Source organism: Mus caroli, chromosome 5 (assembly GCF_900094665.2).
Source record: "Mus caroli chromosome 5, CAROLI_EIJ_v1.1, whole genome shotgun sequence".
In the NCBI taxonomy this organism is placed as follows: Eukaryota; Metazoa; Chordata; class Mammalia; order Rodentia; family Muridae; genus Mus; species Mus caroli.
In genome coordinates, this window is record NC_034574.1 from 127185376 (window position 1) to 127204584 (window position 19209).

At 48.7% G+C, this 19209-nt stretch overlaps 1 protein-coding gene across 13 annotated transcripts in view; it reads right to left on the reverse strand.

Annotated features, from left to right (window-relative positions):
• Positions 1-19209, reverse strand: part of Gtf2ird1 (GTF2I repeat domain containing 1) — a 102324-nt gene that overhangs the window by 40323 nt on the left and 42792 nt on the right. For all 13 annotated transcript variants that reach the window (XM_029477500.1, XM_029477496.1, XM_029477498.1 and 10 more), the window contains exons 4-9: positions 15822-15977; positions 14055-14238; positions 9566-9876; positions 8650-8739; positions 7182-7265; positions 218-401 (exon numbers count right to left, since the gene is read on the reverse strand). In XM_029477500.1, coding sequence (XP_029333360.1) covers positions 218-401; positions 7182-7265; positions 8650-8739; positions 9566-9876; positions 14055-14238; positions 15822-15977 — 1009 coding nt within the window. The remainder of the gene's footprint in view (positions 1-217; positions 402-7181; positions 7266-8649; positions 8740-9565; positions 9877-14054; positions 14239-15821; positions 15978-19209) is intronic.

Here is a 19209-nt window from a genome sequence, read left to right on the forward strand (position 1 = left end):
GCCCCTCACTGGGGGATTCTAGGCAGGGGCTCTACCACTGAGCCACGCCCCCAGCCCCTCACTGGGGGATTCTAGGCAGGGGCTCTACCACCGAGCCACGCCCCCAGCCCCTCCCTGGGGGATTCTAGGCAGGTGCTCTATCACTGAGCCATGCTCCCAGCCCCTCACTGGGGGATTCTAGGAAGCCTTTCTTTCATAGAACAGAGCCAATTCATACCTCTTGATAATGAAGTGAATGCTGTGTCGCTCCTCCAGAATCCTCTTCAGCTTCGGCACTCCGTAAGTACAGGGTCGCTTGAAGGGGATCTTGTCTGGAATACCCACAATTTCCACAGCCTCGGGGTCACAGGCAATCTTCCTATAGGGCACAGGGACCATGTGGTCCAGGCCCAGGGCTTCCGCTGGAAGGGTAAGAACAAGGGTGAATGCAAGGGACAAGTCACAGTGGATACGGTATCGGCCACAGTCTAACACTGTTGGCTGCGTGTGCTTCTTTCAACTTTTTTAGACAAAGTCCTGGCTGACTCAGAACTCACTGTGTAGACCAGGTTAGCCTCAAGCTCAGAGATTTGTCTTGCTCCCCAAATGTAGGCATTAAAGAACAGTGTCCCCCAGCTACATACACACACAAACACACACACAAATACACACAGGGTTTCTCTGGGTAGTCCTGGCTATCCTGTAAGTTACTCTATATACAAGGCATACAAGGCTAACCTCAAACTGTCTTCTGAGTGCCACCACAGCCTGGCCCAGCATCCTTTTTCAAACACTTTAGAAGGTTCACTATTTATTTATTGGGAGTCATGGCTAAGGGCCACAGCCTGAGTGTGGAGGTCAGAGGACAACTTGCAAGAGTCGGTTCTCTCCTTCCATCATGTGGGTTCCAGAGCAAGAGGCTTAGCCGCAAGCACCTGTACCAATTGAGCCAATTGAGCTTCCCTTCCTGTTCCTCATTAAGACAGGGCCCTGCTCTATATCCCAGACTGGCATCAAATTCACAGCAGTCCTCCAGGCTCGGCCTTCAAGCATTGGGCTTACAGACCAGGCACACCATCACGCCAAGCTCCGAATATTGCTTGCTTTCTTTGGGCATGCCAGTCCTTCCTTGGGGCTGGGTGTTGTAGCCCAGAGCTGCCCTTCAGCCACTGGGCCAAGTCAGGGCTGGGCACAAGCATCCAGGCTGCTTCAGGAACAGCTCATTGTTTTTCTTGTGACATGTCCCAGGTCTGTCTGTTGGCAGCGTTGGCAGCCAGCTCTACACTGTGAAGTCACACTTAGCTCGTTGTCACATTAAACCCTGGAAATCTCAGCAGCTGTCAAGTCATTTCTCCCCCACCCCCCACCTCCTGTCTGGGGAGCCACCCTCCCTGCCTTCAGGGTTTGGGCAGTGGCTCTGTGGAGGTCATGCGCACTCCTGGCCATGCAGGGGCAGCCTCAAAAAACGTTTTGTCCTGATATGGGGGGAGGGGGGTATTCTCTCTGAACTCAGGATTCTCCCAAGAGCTGGGACCACAGGCGTGCACCACCGTGCCTGGTTTGTATGATGCTAGGGATGGAACCCAGGGCTTCATGCCTGCTAAGCAAGCACAAGAGAGCCATATCCCAACCTCTTTTAGCTTTCCTGACAGTATCTTCTTTTATAGCCCAGGCAGCCTGGACATCTTAATCCTCAGCCTCTAGAAAGAGTAGGATTCCAAGTGTGTACCACCATGCCTGGTGTCTGTCTGTCTGTCTCTGTCTACCATAAGCAACCCACCCCGTCACTGGCCCATCACAAGCATATTTAGTAGCCAGAAAGATAGCACCAGGCCTGGTGCTGAAGCCCAGCCGATGTCAGCTCTGACCTAGGCCTCCTTGTCTTGCACATACCCAGAGCTTCCCCATGCCACATCCTTAAAGCCCAGGAGGGTTCACCTGGTTGCGTCAGGAGACTCCTGGACAGACAGCCAACGAGGTCACCCCAGACCCTATGCAGAAGGCCCAGACCACCAGTCCCAGCTCACCCAGTAAGGACATCATCTCAGGAAGGCACCTGATTCTCTAGCCTGAGACCTGAGCCTCCTCAAAGCTACCTTTGCATCCTCAGAAAGCACTGTGGACTCCTGACCCCTCATGCCAACTGCTGCAGGCAGCCATAGCCAGGTTCTCACAGTTGCATGCACTTGCACACAAGGGCCCACAACCGTATGATCTTGCACATAAATGCCCACAGCTACATGCACTTGCATACGAGCACACACGGCTGTACCTATCTGTTGAGGACATAAAAGTCCTTAGATCCCTAGGGAAACCAGGAATGTAAACACATAGGGGCCTCTTCTCAGCGGAGGAGATAAAATACCTGGTTTCCCGCCCAGACCTCAGAGTGAATTTTGTTAATGAGTGGGAGACCTTTGTCTATAGAGGCAGACCAAATCCCCCAGAATAATTATCCCAGACTCTTCCCTCCTTAGACCATTACCCATCCTTAGAGGAGATGTCACATGGACTTTATGGCCTGCTGACCTCTGTGCTATCTGTCAGAGACCACACTAGATTCTAGGCCTCTTGGCTGTAGAACCAGCCCTCAGGGTCACATGTACTTTGTAAAAAGAGTTTCTATGCAGTCACACCTTAAGCTTTATTATGCCTCAATCGGACTGACTGGCATGGTTGTTGCCTGGAAACCTTTTCCCGAATTGTAGTATGTTTTACATATGCTGACAACGAACCGAACCGTCTGGCATTAGACTCCCTGAAATCTACTTCAGGCTGACAAAGTCAGCCTGCACTGGGTTCTCATTCTCATCTCTCGACAGGTTTGCTTCCCTCTCTGACACCTCAGGGACCCCCTGAGTCCACTGCTGTATGCACCTGCATGCACATGTCCACTGATGCATGCATCTGCATACCCAAGTCCTTTAGGCATTGGTTGCTGTAGCCCTTGGACACAAGGGTATCCATCCTCACACCTATCACTTTGTGTCTCAAGATTTACTGAGTGTGGTGTTCTGTCCCTAGAACAAACTCCTAAATAGTTTACAAAACTCAGCTTTTGGGTCATCTACAGAGTTTACCTCCCCGAAGTTTAAAAGACCTGTCACTTAGAGCACATTAAATCAGGCAAAAAAGCAGGAAGCCCAGACGGTAGTGAATACCTGGGAATCCTAGCACTGGGGAGACGGAGGCAGGAGGATGGCTATGAATTCAAAGCCAGCCTGGACTATAGAAGATAAATCTGTGTAAAAAAAAAAAAAACAAATGAAGGAGCCGGGGATATGACTCAGGAAGTGCTTGTCTAGCATGCACAAAGCCCCGATTCCATCCTCAGCACTGAACAAAAGTGGGTATGGTGGTGCAAACCTGTAATGGGCGGCTCAGGAAGTGGAGGCAGGCGGTCAGAGGCTCAGGGTCATCCTTGGCTACTCTGGGAGTTTAAAGGCAGCCAGGGAAAATGAGACCCTGTCTCTAAATAAATAAGTAATACATATTGAAAGAAAGAAAAGGGAAGGAAGGAAAGAAGGTAGGTAGGTAAATAAATTAGCCATGTATATAATCCAGTATTTGATGTGCTGAGGTAGTTTGGCCTAAATAGAGATTTCCAGGCTAGCCTCAGTTAGGGAGTAAGAGCGTGCCTCCAAAAATCCAAAAGAGGGGAGGAGAGATGGTCTGGTGGGAAAAGGTGCTTCACTGCCATCCCAACCTGACTAGGTCCCTGGAACACACATGGAACAAGCAAGAGTGAACTGAAGTCTGTCCTCACACTCCAGCTTACACACAGACACACGCAAGATAAGTGTAAAACATTCACACACCCAAAATGACTGCGACAACACCACAAAAAAGACAAGGGCTCTTGATGGCTCTGCAGGAGCAGATGCATTCAGTACTAGGCCCGACAACCTGAGTTCAATCCCTGGTACCCAAGTGATGGCTAGAGAGACTCAAATCCTGAGAAAGCTGTCCTCTGACGTGCACACACATGTGAAGCGCACACACACACACACACACACACACACACACAAAGTCTTAGCTCAGCCGGGCAGTGGTGGCACACGCCTTTAATCCCAGCACTTGGGAGGCAGAGGCAGGCGGATTTCTGAGTTTGAGGCCAGCCTGGTCTACAAAGTGAGTTCCAGGACAGCCAGGGCTATACAGAGAAACCCTGTATCGAAAAACAAAAAAAAAAAAAGTCTTAGCTCAGTTGGTAAAATGCCATGCACTTTGAATTCAGTGTCTTACAAACATACAGATCCAATTTTGATGCCAACAATCCATGCAAAAAAAGCCAGGAGAGGCCTGCAGTGGTGGTGCATAGCTTTAATCCCAGCACTTGAGAGGCAGGGGTAGGAGGAGCTCTTGAGTTCAGCAGCCTGGTCTACAGGGAGAGTTCCAGGACAGCCAGGGCTACACAGAGAAACCCTTTCTCACAAAACAAAACAAAACAAAACAAAACAAAACAAGCCAGGAGAGGTAACTTGCATTTGTAACCCCAACACTGACACTTTGGAGACAGATGGAGCCCCAGGCTCATTGACCAGCTCCACTAACCTACTTACTGAGTTCCAAGCCAGTAAGAGACCCCGTCTCAAAGGATCAGGACAAAGGAGTGGGGACTGATGCAGGATCTTTGATCACACTGTGAATCCCGAGACTGTGTTGTTTACTGGAAAAGTGGAGGCTCAGCCTTAGCACACACCTTTAATCCCTCTTAGCACACATCTTTAATCCCAAACAATGAAAGTAAAGTTAGTTTGTAGAAGGAAGCAGCCATGTTTGAAAGTGATGTCTAATTGAGTGGTAGAAAAAGTGATGAATCAGAGAAAGATTTGACAGAATAGGATATGGCCAACTCTCACGAGAAGAGAGAGAGGAAAGAGAGGTGACTTAAGAGAGCAGTGCAGAGGGAGAGTGGACAGTTTTACAGAGACAGGTTGCAGAGACAGAACAAGCTAGACACAGGTGAAGACAGAATGGGACAGAGAATGAAAAGGACCCAAAAGAACATATTGTCAAAGGTCGCCTGAGGCCAGACAGAGCAATTCAGTCAGAAGCCAGTTTGCATTGCATCCGTCAGATTAGAGAGGAGTTTGAGCAAGAACAGCTGAGTTGAATCAGGCAGCCAGAGATCAGAATGAACTAAAAAGGGGTGAGCTTATTCAGCAGTAACTCTCAGAGGCTGAAAACATTCTAGGCCTAAATAAGATTGTCCAGAGGCTAGAAGCTTCCAGGACGTAGGCTAGGTTAGCAGACAGAAGCAGTCAGCCTCTGAGATGACAATTACATTAGGCGAATAAAAGTGACTTTTACAGGAGACTTCCAGGAAGATGGCTACATGGTTTTTCCCAGTTTTATCAAGCTGGGAAGAGAGAACCTCAATTAGAAAATGTCCCCACTGGCCTATGGAGAAGCCTGTGGTGCATTTTCTCCACTGACGATTGATGTGGGAGGGCCCACCTCATGATGGGCAGTGTCACCTGGGGTTGGCAGTTCTGGGTGATGTAGGAAAGCAAGCTGGACGAGCCATGAGAGCAAGGCACTAAACGTTGCGCCTCCATGGCTTCTGCTTCAGTTCCTGCCCTGCCTTCCTTCCGAGACGGAGGGTGACTGAGAAGTGTAAGCTGAAATAAAAATCAACCCTTGGGGGCTGGTGAGATGGCTCAGTGGGTAAGAGCACCCGACTGCTCTTCCGAAGGTCCAGAGTTCAAATCCCAGCAACCACATGGTGGCTCACAACCATCCGCAACGAGATCTGGTGCCCTCTTATGGAATGTCTGAAGACAGCTACAGTGTACTTGCATATAATAATAAATAAATAAATCTTTAAAAAAAAAAATCAACCCTTGCCTCCCCAAGTTGATTTTGGTCATGGTGTTTTATCACAGCAACAGGAATGTAAGACAGTTAGTAGTTCAGGGGCTAAAGGTGCCAAGCCTTGTCAGGCCATGCTTGGTAGCTGGAACCTACACAGTGGAAGGAGAGAGCTGACTCCTTCCTATAAGCTACCTTCTGACCTCTACTCTTACATTGTGGCACACACATATACACAAGCACACACACACATGCACACAAACAAGCATGCACACACAAATATATCTAATAACACACACACACACACACATATATATGTGTGTGTATATATATGTGTGTGTATACATATATGTGTGTGTGTGTATATATATATATAAATGTGTGTGTATATATATATATATATAAATGTATATGAGTGATCTGTCATATACAGAAGAGGGAGTCAGATTCCATTATGGAAGGTTGTGAGCCACAAGTGGTTACTGGGAATTAAACCCAAAACCTCCAGAAGTGCAGCCAATGCTCTTTACCACTTAGCCCATCTCTCCAACTATTTTTTTTTTTTTTTTTTTGGACAGGGCTGCCTCACTGGCCAAGAACTTTTTAATATATCCCTGTATTTTTTTTTAAATTATTTATTATGTGTAAGTACACTGTAGCTGTCTTCAGACACCCCAGAAGAGGGCATCAGATCTCATTTTGGATGGATGTGAGCCACCATGTGGTTGCTGGGATTTGAACTCAGTACCTTCGGAATAGCAGTCAGTGCTCTTAACCACTGAGCCATCTCTCCAGCCCTATCCCTGTATTCTATCTCTAGCTCCAATATAAAACTGGACGTGGTGATGCACGCCTATCATCCCAGCACTCAGGTAGAGGCAGGAGGATCACAAGTTGAACGTCAGCCATGACAATGCTGGTCTAAGCTGCAGGAGACTCTGTCTCAGCAACAACACACACACAAAAGGTAGATGATGCTTAAAAAATGATGCCTGCGGGTCTCTTCTGGACTTGACACACATGCACATACGCCTGCACACTCATGTATAACTACACACACACACACACACACACACACGAACATCAGAGAATATCACTGGGTTGCAGAAACACTCTAAGCCAACAGAGAGCAATGTGTACCCCTGCCCATCTCCCCATAGGTGACTCAAGGTCTGGGGATCTGCCATCGTTCCGCCCCCACAAAGAATCTGCGAAGGAAATATTGACACAACCACCCTCTCCCCAGACAGGGGAGAGCCCACGCCGGATGCCATCCACACTGACGCTGCGCGGGCGCCGGCATATGGCTCATGCTGTTGTGTTGGGGAACACGAGCGACTGCCACACATAATGAGATGCTCACCCGGTGGGCCGCGCCGCCCACTCACCGTATCTGCTGTTAAACAGAATCTGCACGCACTCCCGCAGGGTATTGATGTCCTCCATTTCCTTGATGAAGGGATCCCACTTCTCTATCAAAACACAGAAGGCCCAGTGAGGACTGGTCCCTAAAATGGGGGCTGCCCCCTGTCAGAGCCCCAGGCTCCTGCCACTCTCCCTCCAGGAGCCTAGGGTACCACTCTAAAACACCCAGACCTCCCACTCACAGTCACCTCAGCCCCTGTGAGATTTGGGGTGGTCCCTCACTGGTCCATGTCCACTTCTGCATCTCCCAAAGAGCTGTGTAGCTGACCTTCCTCTCCACAGACCACCCTACCTCAGGCAGACAAAAGTCTGGGAATGCTACATTTCTTGAGAAAGGAGGGGCTTACTATGTAGACGAGGCCAGACTGGACCTTGAAATCCCTCCTGCCTCAGCCTCCTGAGTGCTGGGATGACAGGTCTGTGTCACCATGTCTAGCAAATTAGGCAGGTGTGAGTGGAAGAAGCTAAGGACCCTGTACATGCTAGACAAGTGGCTTACTGTTGAGCCAAGCTCCCAGCCCCTCATTGAGAAATTCTGGACAGGGACTCTTGTGGTGAGAGTGGCCCAGCCCCATACTAGGGGACTCTTAAACAATACGCAGCCACATTCCCAGCCCCTCTCCCCCATTTTTCTTTTCCTTTCTTTTGTGTCAGGGTCTTACTGTACAGTCCAGGTTGGTTTCAAACAAGAACTGCCTACCTCCGCTCTGTACACGGCTCCCCTCTTCCTTTTTTTTTTTGAGACAGAGTCCCACTGTGTAGGTCTGGCTGCCCTGTTACTAGGTAGCGCAGACTGGCCTAGAACTCACAGAAATCCTCCTGCCTCTGCTTCCTGGATGCTGAGCTAAAGGCCTACATCTAGCTTTTTTTTATTTTTCTTCTCTCACGGGGAGGTATCCAATTCTTCCCCCTCTGAGAACTGGCTGGAACATTCTGGATTTCTCATGGATAAAATGGAGTGGCTGTGACAGTAACTTCTGAAGAGAGGTCATGAAAATACAGACTTCCTCCTTCCTCAGTGGTGGATCTCTAACTTTGAGAACATCAGCTGCCATCTTGCGAGCCTGGTCAGCTGACCCAATACAGAGGCTAGCCCAGGTGCTGCAAGAGTGACCTTACACACGGCTCTCTGGCTTCAGCCTGTCTGACATCATGCCTACGAGCTTATGAGAGATACTACACCAAAACTGACTTCCTCATCGGCTCTGATGATCAGACCTGCTTGTCAATCTGACAGAACTACCATGAAAACCAACCTCTAGATGTGTTTGTGAGAAAATTTCTAGATAGGGGTGCATATATTTGTGACACCCATGGCTGTCACTCCTTGAGCAACAAACTGTTCCTCCCTTCTCTCAGGAGTGTCTAAGGGACCTGTTTTCACGGCAGAAAACCACTCTGACCGGGTCCTCGCCCAGGGCGCCAGCCTACCTGACTTGTCATGGACGATGGAGAAGAGGATGCGCTTGGAAGCATGGACATTCTGGATGAGAGGCCCAGCAGGCCCTGCAGGCGTCTGTCCTAAACAAGGGGGAAAGAGAGGCGTACATTTTGGAGGGGCTCCATGTACGTGAGAGAAACTGAGCCCCATGATCAGGAGGCTCCGGTCTCTTAGCTGCTCTCCGTGCAGGAACTGGCTATCCAGAGGCGGGCGTGGTGACACTAGAATCTCATCCTTTTAATTCCATTTATTCGTCTACTTATAAAGATCAGAGGACAGCTTGTGGAGGAAGTCCCTCTCCTACTATATATGGGTCCCAGGAATTGAACTGAGGTCATCGGGCTTGGAGACAAATGGCTTTAGCTAAGCAAGAGCTCAATCAACTGCACCATATTCCCCAACACCCAAATCTGAAATGTCCAGTTGAGGAATCTTGATCCCAAGTGTCTTCCATAAGGGCTCACATAAGCATCCCCATTTTACAAATGAAGAAACTGAGGCTCAGTGAGAGACTTTTCCTGTCACACACAAGCCCTCGTCTTCTTCATACCCAGCTGTTTCGTGCACTCTTAGGAATGCATACCTGGTGCATGTGTGGAGGTCAGAGGACAGTTTGTAGGGTTCGATTTTCTTCTACCACATGGGCCTCAGAGATTGAACTCAGGTTGTCAAACTGGTTGGCAAATTCCTCTGCCTGCTGAACCACCTCATCATCCCTAATTAGTTTATAGTCTCCTCATGGGGCCTCTCTAGAGGTCTCTTGATCCCATGCAAGGTCTGCCCGAGGCCCAAGTTTAACTGGGTCTCCACAGAATGCAACTGGCCAAACCCCACCCTTGCCCAGAAATACCTCCTCCTTAGAGGTAACCACCCAGAGAGACATGTAGGTCCCCACTACAGCATTACCACAGCAATCAGAGAAATCTTGGGTGCTGGGGACATGGGGCTCAGGCACTGGCCAGCCCATGCCCAGGTCGCTGGGGGTCAACGGGCAGGTTGGCACCTCCTGCTTGAGTTCCCGGATGGTGTGGTTGGGCATCGAAGTGCTGTACAGGAAGTTGGCCATAGAGGATGGGGTGGCGGTGGGGGTCAGGTCTTGGGGAGCGACCTTGGAGGCCTGGCCATGCAGACCACAGTCTCGGGACCCCTTGTGTAGCAGAGAGATACCATTCATCTCCACCAGCGCCTTCGTGTCCTGCCCACCGTCATCAGGAGGCCTGGGTGATAGAGAAGAGATGAGGACTTCTTTACATATCTACTCTTGCCTGTAAATGTCTCCCATCACAGACCAAGTAACACTCTATAGAATATAACAGACCTGGGCTACTACAGATATTCCAATGGGGTAGGATGGAACCCAGGCTCCACTTTGTGGGTATAATGCATCTGATACCAAGTGTCAACCACTGGAAGACCCAGGCCTGCACCGAGCCTGCATCAGTGCTCCAAGCCACCAATCCCATCCTCCACCTGACTCCTTCCCATCCCATCTGTCCCTCCTGCTCATGCACTGCCAGGGAAGATGAAGCCCCTGGCTATGCTGGTCCAATGATATCCACCTTGGCCTAGCCTCAACCTCACCTCCCATCAGCCTCTTAGGAATCTCATTCATGGCCCAAGCTCACATCCAGACCATCTGGCTCTCTCAACTCAAGACATTTACAATTAATACATCTTTTTGAGACAGGCTCTCATTTAAGCAATGTAGCCTCAAACTCACTGTGGTGGTTTGAATATGTTTGGCCCACAGGAAGTGGCACCACTAGAAGGTGTGGCCTTGTTGAAATGGGTGTGGCCTTGTTGGAGGAAATGTGCCAATGTGTAGAGAGGCTTTGAGTTCTCTTAGTGCACAAGCGCCACCCAGTACAGAAGAGATTTCCTTCTGGCTGCCTCTGAACCGGGATGTAGAACACTCAGTTCTTTCTGCAACACCATGTCTACCTGGATGCTTCCTACCATGATGATAATGGACTGAACCTCTGAAACTAAGCCAGCTCCACTTAAATGTCCTTTATAAGAGTTGCCTTGGTCATGGTGTTTATTCATAGCACTAAAACCCTAACTAAGACAGAAGCTGTTACCAGGGACTAGGGTATTTCAAGGATAGGCCTGACCATGTTTGTGTTTGGAGAAATGTGGATTTGGGGACTCTGGATTAGGAAAGCAGTGGACTGCTTTAAGTGGGGCTTAATGGGCCTTCATAGTAGAAACATGGAAGACAGTGGTGCTGAGGGTGATTTGAACAGTGTGGGCCTTGCCCAAGAGGTTTCAGAAGAGGAGAACTTTAGTGCGTGGCCTAGAGACTTTTCTTGTGATCATTTGATAAAGGCTGTAGCTGCCTTGTCTGGAGAGTCTGCCTGAGGCTGAGGTGAAGAGATTCAGATTAATTGCATTGACAAAGGAAATCTCTAAAATGCCCAGCTTACACTTCGTCATGTGGTTTACTCTTATGAGGAACAGACTTTTCATTAAGCATAGCAAGGTTAGAAAGGAAAAACACAAAATGTATGGTTTAAAGATTAAAGGGGCACCAGGAAGTGGAATGTAGCTAAATCCTATGTTCAAAGATATTAAATGGAATTACGGTACTGGTAACTTCAGGGCAAGAGCCCACCCAGCTAAGCTTATTCATGCCTTTGCAGTTGAGCGAGGGATGGCTATATCATGTTAGGTGTTATGATGACCCGGCTACTGTTTTCACTTGGAGATATGATTATGTGTCAAACTGACAAAGGATCGATTGGGATTGCTATTCTCAGTTGTCAATGTGACTGACTATATTTGGAATGAACTTATAAAGATCTTGTGAAAAGGTAAAGAAAAGCTTAGGTCCAGGCATAGTGTACATGCCTTTAAATTCCAGCACTGAGACAGAGAGTCATGCAGATCGTTGAGTTCAAGGTCAGTCTACAGAGCAAGTTCCAGGACAGCCAAGCTTAGGCAGTTAAGGTGTTGGAGAGCAGAAAGCTGGTAATAGTGTACTAGAACAAGGGGGGAGGGGCATGTTCCAGCCCCAGCAAGCAGCAGAACTCAGCAGCTTCAGCCACTGGCTCTGGTTTTAGAGTCCAGAATAGAAGGGACTACTAGGACAATTGATGCTGGTTAGCTGGAGTTTAAAATTAGTGATGATTAAGAAGAAACCAGCATCACTGAGATGAAGTCTTCTGGAAAGTGTTTTCTGAGAGCACAAGAAGCTGAGTTCCAGAGATAGCCAAGGTTGTACCTCATGCTGCAGCTGGACTTGGTAATGTGTAAGAGTCACCCAGGGGGTACTGGTTTGGAAAGCATGAAGGGGTCACAGAGAGCAGCTGAGGCTTGGCATTGTGTGGGAGGCCAGGAAAAGCCACTGGTGAAGTTGCAGCTTCAGTTGCAATTGAGGGCCCAGGACTGAAGAGGTCATGCAAATTAGTTGAGACCTGGCACCAGGAAAAAAAACTTAGGAGAGGACATTGGTGAAGCCTATTTGCAATGGAAGACCCCCTCATACATATTGGGAATCCCAGTACCAAAGGATGATCACCGAGAAGAGCAACAACAATGGGAGTGGAGTCAACCAGAGCCCACAGTGCTACAGAGAGCAGAGCTGGAGAAGTGACACCAGCCCAGAAGGAGGCGCCCAGAAGATCATGTGTGCATCCCAGACACGGACACAAGAAGCTGTAAAGTTGAAGTAGCCTTGGATACCTCAAGATGTTAGAGATGCCAGAGCCATGGAATAGTTGCCGAGCCAAGCTGCTAATGGGCAATGGAACCTCAGCGAAAGCAGTTTCTTGCAGTTAACGAAGATGAAAGGAGTTGGAGATCTAACGAGTGCTTTGACATCAGACATGGAGATGCAAAGTTTGGACTTTGCCTAGCTAATTTCCTGACTTCCCTTATTTCCTCACTATGCCATTCTGGAATGGTAATGTACATCTTGTGATGTTGGAAGGATGTGATCAGCTTTTTGATTTGGATTTTATTGGGGATTACAGAGGATTTTTATAGGGGATTGCACGCATCTCAGAAGAGACTTTGAACTTCTAAACATTGTTGAGATTGTGGTAGACTAGGGGGACTTTTGAAGTTGAACTAAATGTCTTTTATACTGTGCTATGGCTTGGTATAGCCCCCATGGACTTGCGGGTTTGAACAAACCTCTGGGGTCAGGCAGTGGAATGTGATGGCACGTGGAAAATGGCACTAGAAGAAGGTATGGACTTGTTGGAGGGAGTGTGTCCTTATGTAGGTGGACTCTGAGGTGTTCTAGTGTTCAAGCTCTGCTCAGTGTGGAGGAGTCTCCTTCTCGATGCCTTTGAATCAAGATGTAGAACCCTCAGTTCCTTCTGGAGCACCATGTCTGCCCGGATGCTGCCATGCTTCCTGACATATTGATAATGGACTGAACCTCTGAACCTGCAAGCCAGCCCCAGTTAAATGTTGTCCTTTAAAAGAGTTGCCTTGGTCATGGTGTCTCTTTACAGCGATGAAACCCTAACTGTGCAATTGCAGACGACCTTGAACGCCTGATCCTCTTACCTCTACTTCCCAAAAGTGCTGGAATTATGGACATGCAATCCTGCATGACACTATCAACCCTAGAGGTCACCATCACGTGTCCCTGACCCTACAAACCCTATGAGTGACTCACCCCTAAGTCAGAATTCTTCTGGGCACTGACACATTGATCCCTCGGGGAAATTTTCAGTCAGCCCCTGACTCCGATCACACTGTATGACTGGGCTATGTATGTATGACCCTTGCTTCCTCCATTAGACCCAAAGCTTTCCCAAAAGCGTCCTCCCAGGGTGTCTCTAGTGTTCGGCCCTCTGGCTGTGGTGAGACAGTTAGGTTTGTTTGTCTTTTGTTTTTGAGAGACAGTCTCACTATGTAGACCTTTGCTGGCCTGGACTCTGCCAGGGTAGCCTCAAACTTAGAGATCCACCTGCCTCTCCCTCACAAGAGCTAAGAAGAGCACGCAACACCACACCCCACGTGTTTTAATTGTCAACTTGACATTATCTAAAATCACGTGGGAAGAGTCTCAAAGAGAGATTTAGATTAGGTTAGCCTGTGGTTACGTCTGTAGGAAGACTGTCCTTGGATACACAAAGATGGGGAGGCCCAGCAGCCCACTGTGGGTGGCATGATTCCCTAGGCAGGGGATTCTGAATTGTCTAAGAATAGAGGAAGCAAGCTGAGGGCTGGCAGGCATGCCTGAATTCATTGCTTTTGGCTTGTGACTGTGGAGGTAATGTGAATAGCTGCTTCAGATTCCTGTCAACTTGACCTCCCTACAGTGATGGATTATAACCCAGGACTGTGAGCCAAATAAACTCTTTCTCCCTTAATGGGCTTTTGTCAAGGTATTTTTAACACAGCAAAAGGAAATGAAACCAGGACAGGGCTTACTCACCTCCTGAGCTTAAACCGAATTCGGTGACTGTGCTCCAATATGGCCATGAGTGCCTTGGGGTCATACTCTGCTGGCCTCCGGAAGGCCAGGCCCTCGGGCAGCCCCTGCACCGCCAGTAGCCCCGGCTCCCTGAGCAGCCTCTCATAGGGCAAAGGTACCACGGTGGCCCTGCCCATAGCCTCACCTGTCAGAGAGTGAATAGTGAGGCTCAGTACTGGCTGGGGTTTGGCTAGGTACATTGGGAGCCAGGCAATGTGAGGTGACTCCCCTTTGGAGAGGGGCTCTGGGTCCCTCATTTCTGCAGATGCACACGCTATAGAATGAACGACACCAGCCCATAGATAGAGCCCCACTGTGGTGTACATCTGAGGGTTGGAGGGAGACAACAGGAAGGCCTTTGTGCCAGGCTGGTAGACAAAACTTCACAGGTGATGGCAAGCTCCATTTTAACCTCAGGCTTATCTTTTGGGAATATAACTATGGTTCTAGAATAACCAGGAGGCAGAATACAGGTGGGGAGATGGTAAGATGTGGCTGTCCAAGACAGGCGACTGGATAGGGACACACATGCCGGGGAGTTGGGGGCTGGAAAAGGGCTGGAATGGGGACAGCCATGTTTTGGAGTTCTTGTTTGGCTCGGGGATGGGGGTTACCCACAGTGCAGGAGCTGGGCAAGGCTAGGCTTGGGGTTGGGTGGAGGAAGAGCAGGGCAGACCTGGGTAGGGCAGTGCTGGGCAGGGGTAAACTGGGTTTGGATAGGCTGAGTGAGGCAGGGCATGGCTGAAGGAGAGTGGACTGGGCAGGGCTGAGCTAAAGTGGGTAGGCTAGGCAGGGCTAGATGAAGCAGGGCTGGGTTGGGATGGGCAGAACAAGTGGAGCTGGATTAGAAATATGGCGGAGTAGAGGTGGGTTGGGCTAAAGAGGGTGGGACACAGCTGAGGGGGGTGGAAGACAGCTGAGGGGGATGGGAGTGGGGTTAGGGTGGGAGGGATGGGTAGGTGGGGCTTAGCACTGTGGGGTTGTGGTTGGGAAAGGCACAGTGGCAAACATCTGGGCAGGTGGGTGGGGCTACACTAGATATGGATAGGGCTGTGATGTGGTGGTGCTGGGCAGAGCTAGGCTGAGGTGGGTGAGGCTGCAGGGTTGAGCAGAGTAGGACATGGCGAGACAGGAATAGGCTGATTTGGCTGGAGCTGGGTGTGGCTAAATTGGATTTGGCAGGGATTCTGCCTGGGCTGAAATGGGTGACTATCCCTGAGCAGAAGTGGGCAGGGCAGAGCTGGGGTAGGAGGAGCTAAATCAGTTATGGCTGTACTGAGACCAGCAGAGCAGGTAGGGCTAGGATGGAAGTATGGCTGGATGAGGCTGGTTCAAGGTGGGTGTGGTTATGTTAAAAGAGTCTAGGATGCTCTCACGGGGCAAAGCTGGGCAGACGGCAAGGAAAAGGGGCTGGGTCTGACACCAGTGGGCAGGGATAGGCAGGATGGAGTGGAGCTGGACTGAGCTGGGTAGAATAAAGGCGGGGCTGAGGTGGGTGGGGCCAAATAGAGCTAAAGTGGGTGGGGCGAAACAGGGTGGAGTTTGGTTGAGGTGAGGTGGGTGGAGCTAAGCAGAGTGTAGTGGGGCAGATGAGGTGGCTGGGCTGAAGGGTAGGGTTCAGATAAGGCGGGTGGGCAGAGCTGGATGGGACTGAAGTAGACAAGGCAGGTGTAGGTAGGCTGGTCTCCCACCCACCCGTTTCCGGAATGGAATGAGGAAGGATCTTACTATAAAGAACATCAAACACTTCCTCTACCATCTTCTGCAGCAGGTACACATCCGAGCACTGCTCCAGAGAGGACCGCGGGAGGCTCCGGCCACCGCCTTCACAGCGCTGCACCTTTTTAGGGTGTCCTGCTTCTGGATCGTTCCACAGGGGTCCCCCTGTGCGACAAGAGCACATGGGGATGGTTGATGTCAAGCAGACGCACAGTTAAATAGTTAGCTTTAACTGTCAACAATCTCAAAAGAACAGTCTCCAGTGAACGAGCGAGATCACTGCTTCTCAACCAGTGGGTCTCGACCCTTCCCTCCCTTTGAGAATGGGTGAATGGGTTCACAGGGGTTGCCCTAAGACCATCAGAAAACACAGATATTTATGATTCACAACAATGGCAGCAAAGTAATGGAGCAGCAGAGTAATTTTATGGTGTGTGTGTGTGTGTGTGTGTGTGTGTGTGTGTGAGTGTGTGAGTGTGTGCATGAGTGTGAGTGTGTGCAAGAGTGTATGTGTGTGTGTGTGAGTGTGTGCGAGAGTGTGTGTGTGTGAGAGTGTGTGTATGTGAGTGTGTGTGTGCGAGAGTGTGTATGTGAGTGTGTGCGTGAGTGTGAGTGTGTGCGAGAGTGTATGTGTGTGTGTGTGAGTGTGCGAGAGTGTGTATGTGAGTGTGTGTGTGTGAGTGTGTGTGAGTGTGTGCGAGAGTGTGTGTATGTGAGTGTGTGTGTGTGAGTGTGTGTGTGTGAGAGAGAGAGAGAGAGTGTGTGTGTGTGTGCGCGCCTACAGCATGTGGAACTATATTAAAGGGTCTCAGCGTTAGGAAGGTTGAGAACCACTAATCCACATCAATATGGTCACAGGCATCTAAGTGGAGAATTGTCTTGATGGTTAACCTACCCAGCCCATCGTGGGCGGCACCATTCTCTAGGGTGTGGGATTCCAAGCTATATGAAGCAGAGGGAGCCTAGGAGGGCAGACAGTTCCCCTGCTCTTGCCTGTGGGTGTGGCGTGACTAGTTACCTGAACTCTGAAACTAAGACTGCAGCCAGGGATCATCAACCAAGTAAGCCACACCCCGCCCCCCACCCCCCGTTGGGAGAGAGGTTAGCATATCTTTATGAAATATTGGGGCTCTTTGTTTTTTGAAACAGGGTCTCTGGCCTTGAATTCACAGAGCTCCGCCTGCCTCTATTTCCCAAGTACTGGGATTAAAGGCGTACTTGAAGCTACATCATAACAGGATAAACGGGGAGGGGGGAATGAGCAGGATGAAGGAAGGGGCCCCGTGGCCCCTTCCAGCTTGGAGCTAGCTCTCCTTGGAAACCTTCCAAGCTTGAAATAAAATATCTCAATTCTGGATGCTATAAATAGCAGCTTTCTGGCTGTGGAAAATAAGATACACTTTCCCTAGGGAGGCTTGGGATAGGAGGCTACAGGACTCTGCCACACCCGACTACCTGAGCCCAGCCTTAGAGACTACAGTCTGCGAAGCAGCTATATGATCCACCTATATTCCTGCTAACTGTACATGCAGCGTGGGATTAGTCTGGGATGGCTAATCCTAGGGATAAGGAAGCTACGAAAAATACCAACAAAACCATCATCCGCTCGTGTCTGGGTGTCCACTGGGACCCCTGGCATCGCCCCACCCCACCCCCAGATCTATCACGACTTTGAAGAAGCAAGGATCTTCGAACTGGTGTCCTGACCTTGAACTATGCACACCATGGGGGCTAGTCCTGTTTGTTACAGTGGTCTGAGTAAGAATGAAGCCACAGGCTCTTATATTTGAATGCTTGGTCACTAGGGAACGGTGCTATTTGAAATGATTAGGAGGTGTGGCCTTGTGGGAGGAAGTGTGTCACTGTGTCACTGGGGGTGGACTTTGAGGTTTCAAAAGTCCATGTCAAGCCCAGACTATTTTCCTGCTGTCTGTGGATCAAGAACTCTCAGCGACTTCTCCAGCACCATGTCTGCATGCCATGAGGATAATGGACTAAACCTCTGAACCTGTGAGCCAGCCCAAATTAAATGTTTTCTTGTATAAGAATTGTCTTCCCATTGGACTTGCAAACTTTATATGCCCCAATATAGGGGAATGCCAGGGCCAAAAGAATGGGAATGGGTGGGTAGGGAAGTGGGGGGCGCTATGGGGGACTTTTGGGATAGCATTGGAAATGTAACTGAGGAAAATATGTAATAAAAATATTAAAAATTAAAAAAAAAAAGAAAAAAAAAGAATTGTCTTAGTCATGGTGTGTCTTCACACAGCAACAGAAACCCTAACTAAGACAGTTGTCAAACTGAGTAAATCTGGAATTAACTAAAACACAAATGACAGGGCAAACCTCTGAAGAAGTTCGTTCTTTCTTTCTTTCTTTCTTTCTTTCTTTCTTTCTTTCTTTCTTTCTCTCTCTCTCTCTCTCTCTCTCTCTCTCTTTTCCTTCCTTCCTTCCTTCTCTCTTTCTTTCTTTCTTTCTTTCTTTCTTTCTTTCTTTCTTTCTTTCTTTCTTTCTTTCTTTCTTAGATTTATTTATTTTATGTATATGAGTACACTGTAGCTGTCTTCAGACAAACCAGAAAAGGACATCAGATCCCATTACAAATGGTTGTGAGTCACCATGTGGTTGCTGAGAATTGAACTCAGGACCTCTGGAAGAGCAGGCACTGAGTCATCCTCTCTCCAGCCTGAGGGATTTTTTCTTAATTAAATCATTTGAAGTCGGAAGACCACTTCTAATCTTTGAGGTGGAAAGATAACCCTTTAATCCAGATCTTTTGAGGTGGGCAGATCCACCCTTTAATCTGTACCACACCCTCAGCTGGCAGCCGATATAAGGATGTGGAAGAAGAAATCTAGCTGGCTCTTTGCCTGCTTGCTCCAAGGCTTGCTAGCAAGCCCACTCCTTCTCCAGTATTAGAACCTACTTCTTCCAGATTCCAATGTATACTAGAAGACTAGCTGAGACATCCAGCCTCATGAAATGAACAACTACTGGATTCTTGGACCTTCTGTTGGTGGATAGCCATTGTTGAACTAGCTGGATCACAACCTGTAAGCCACTCTAATAAACCTAAAAAAAAGTATAATATATATATATATAATTTATATATAAATATATTTATATATATTACATATAATTTATATTGCAGACATACATATGTAATACATTTGTTTGTTTATTTGTTTATTATATGTAAGTACACTGTAGCTTGAAATAAAATATCTCAATTCTGGATATTTCCAGAAGACGGCATCAGATTTCGTTACAGATGGTTGTGAGCCACCATGTGGTTGCTGGGATTTGAACTCAGGACCTTTGGAAAAGCAGTTGGTGCTCTTAACCGCTAAGCCATCTCACCAGCCCCTTTTTGGATTTTTCGAGACAGGGTTTCTCT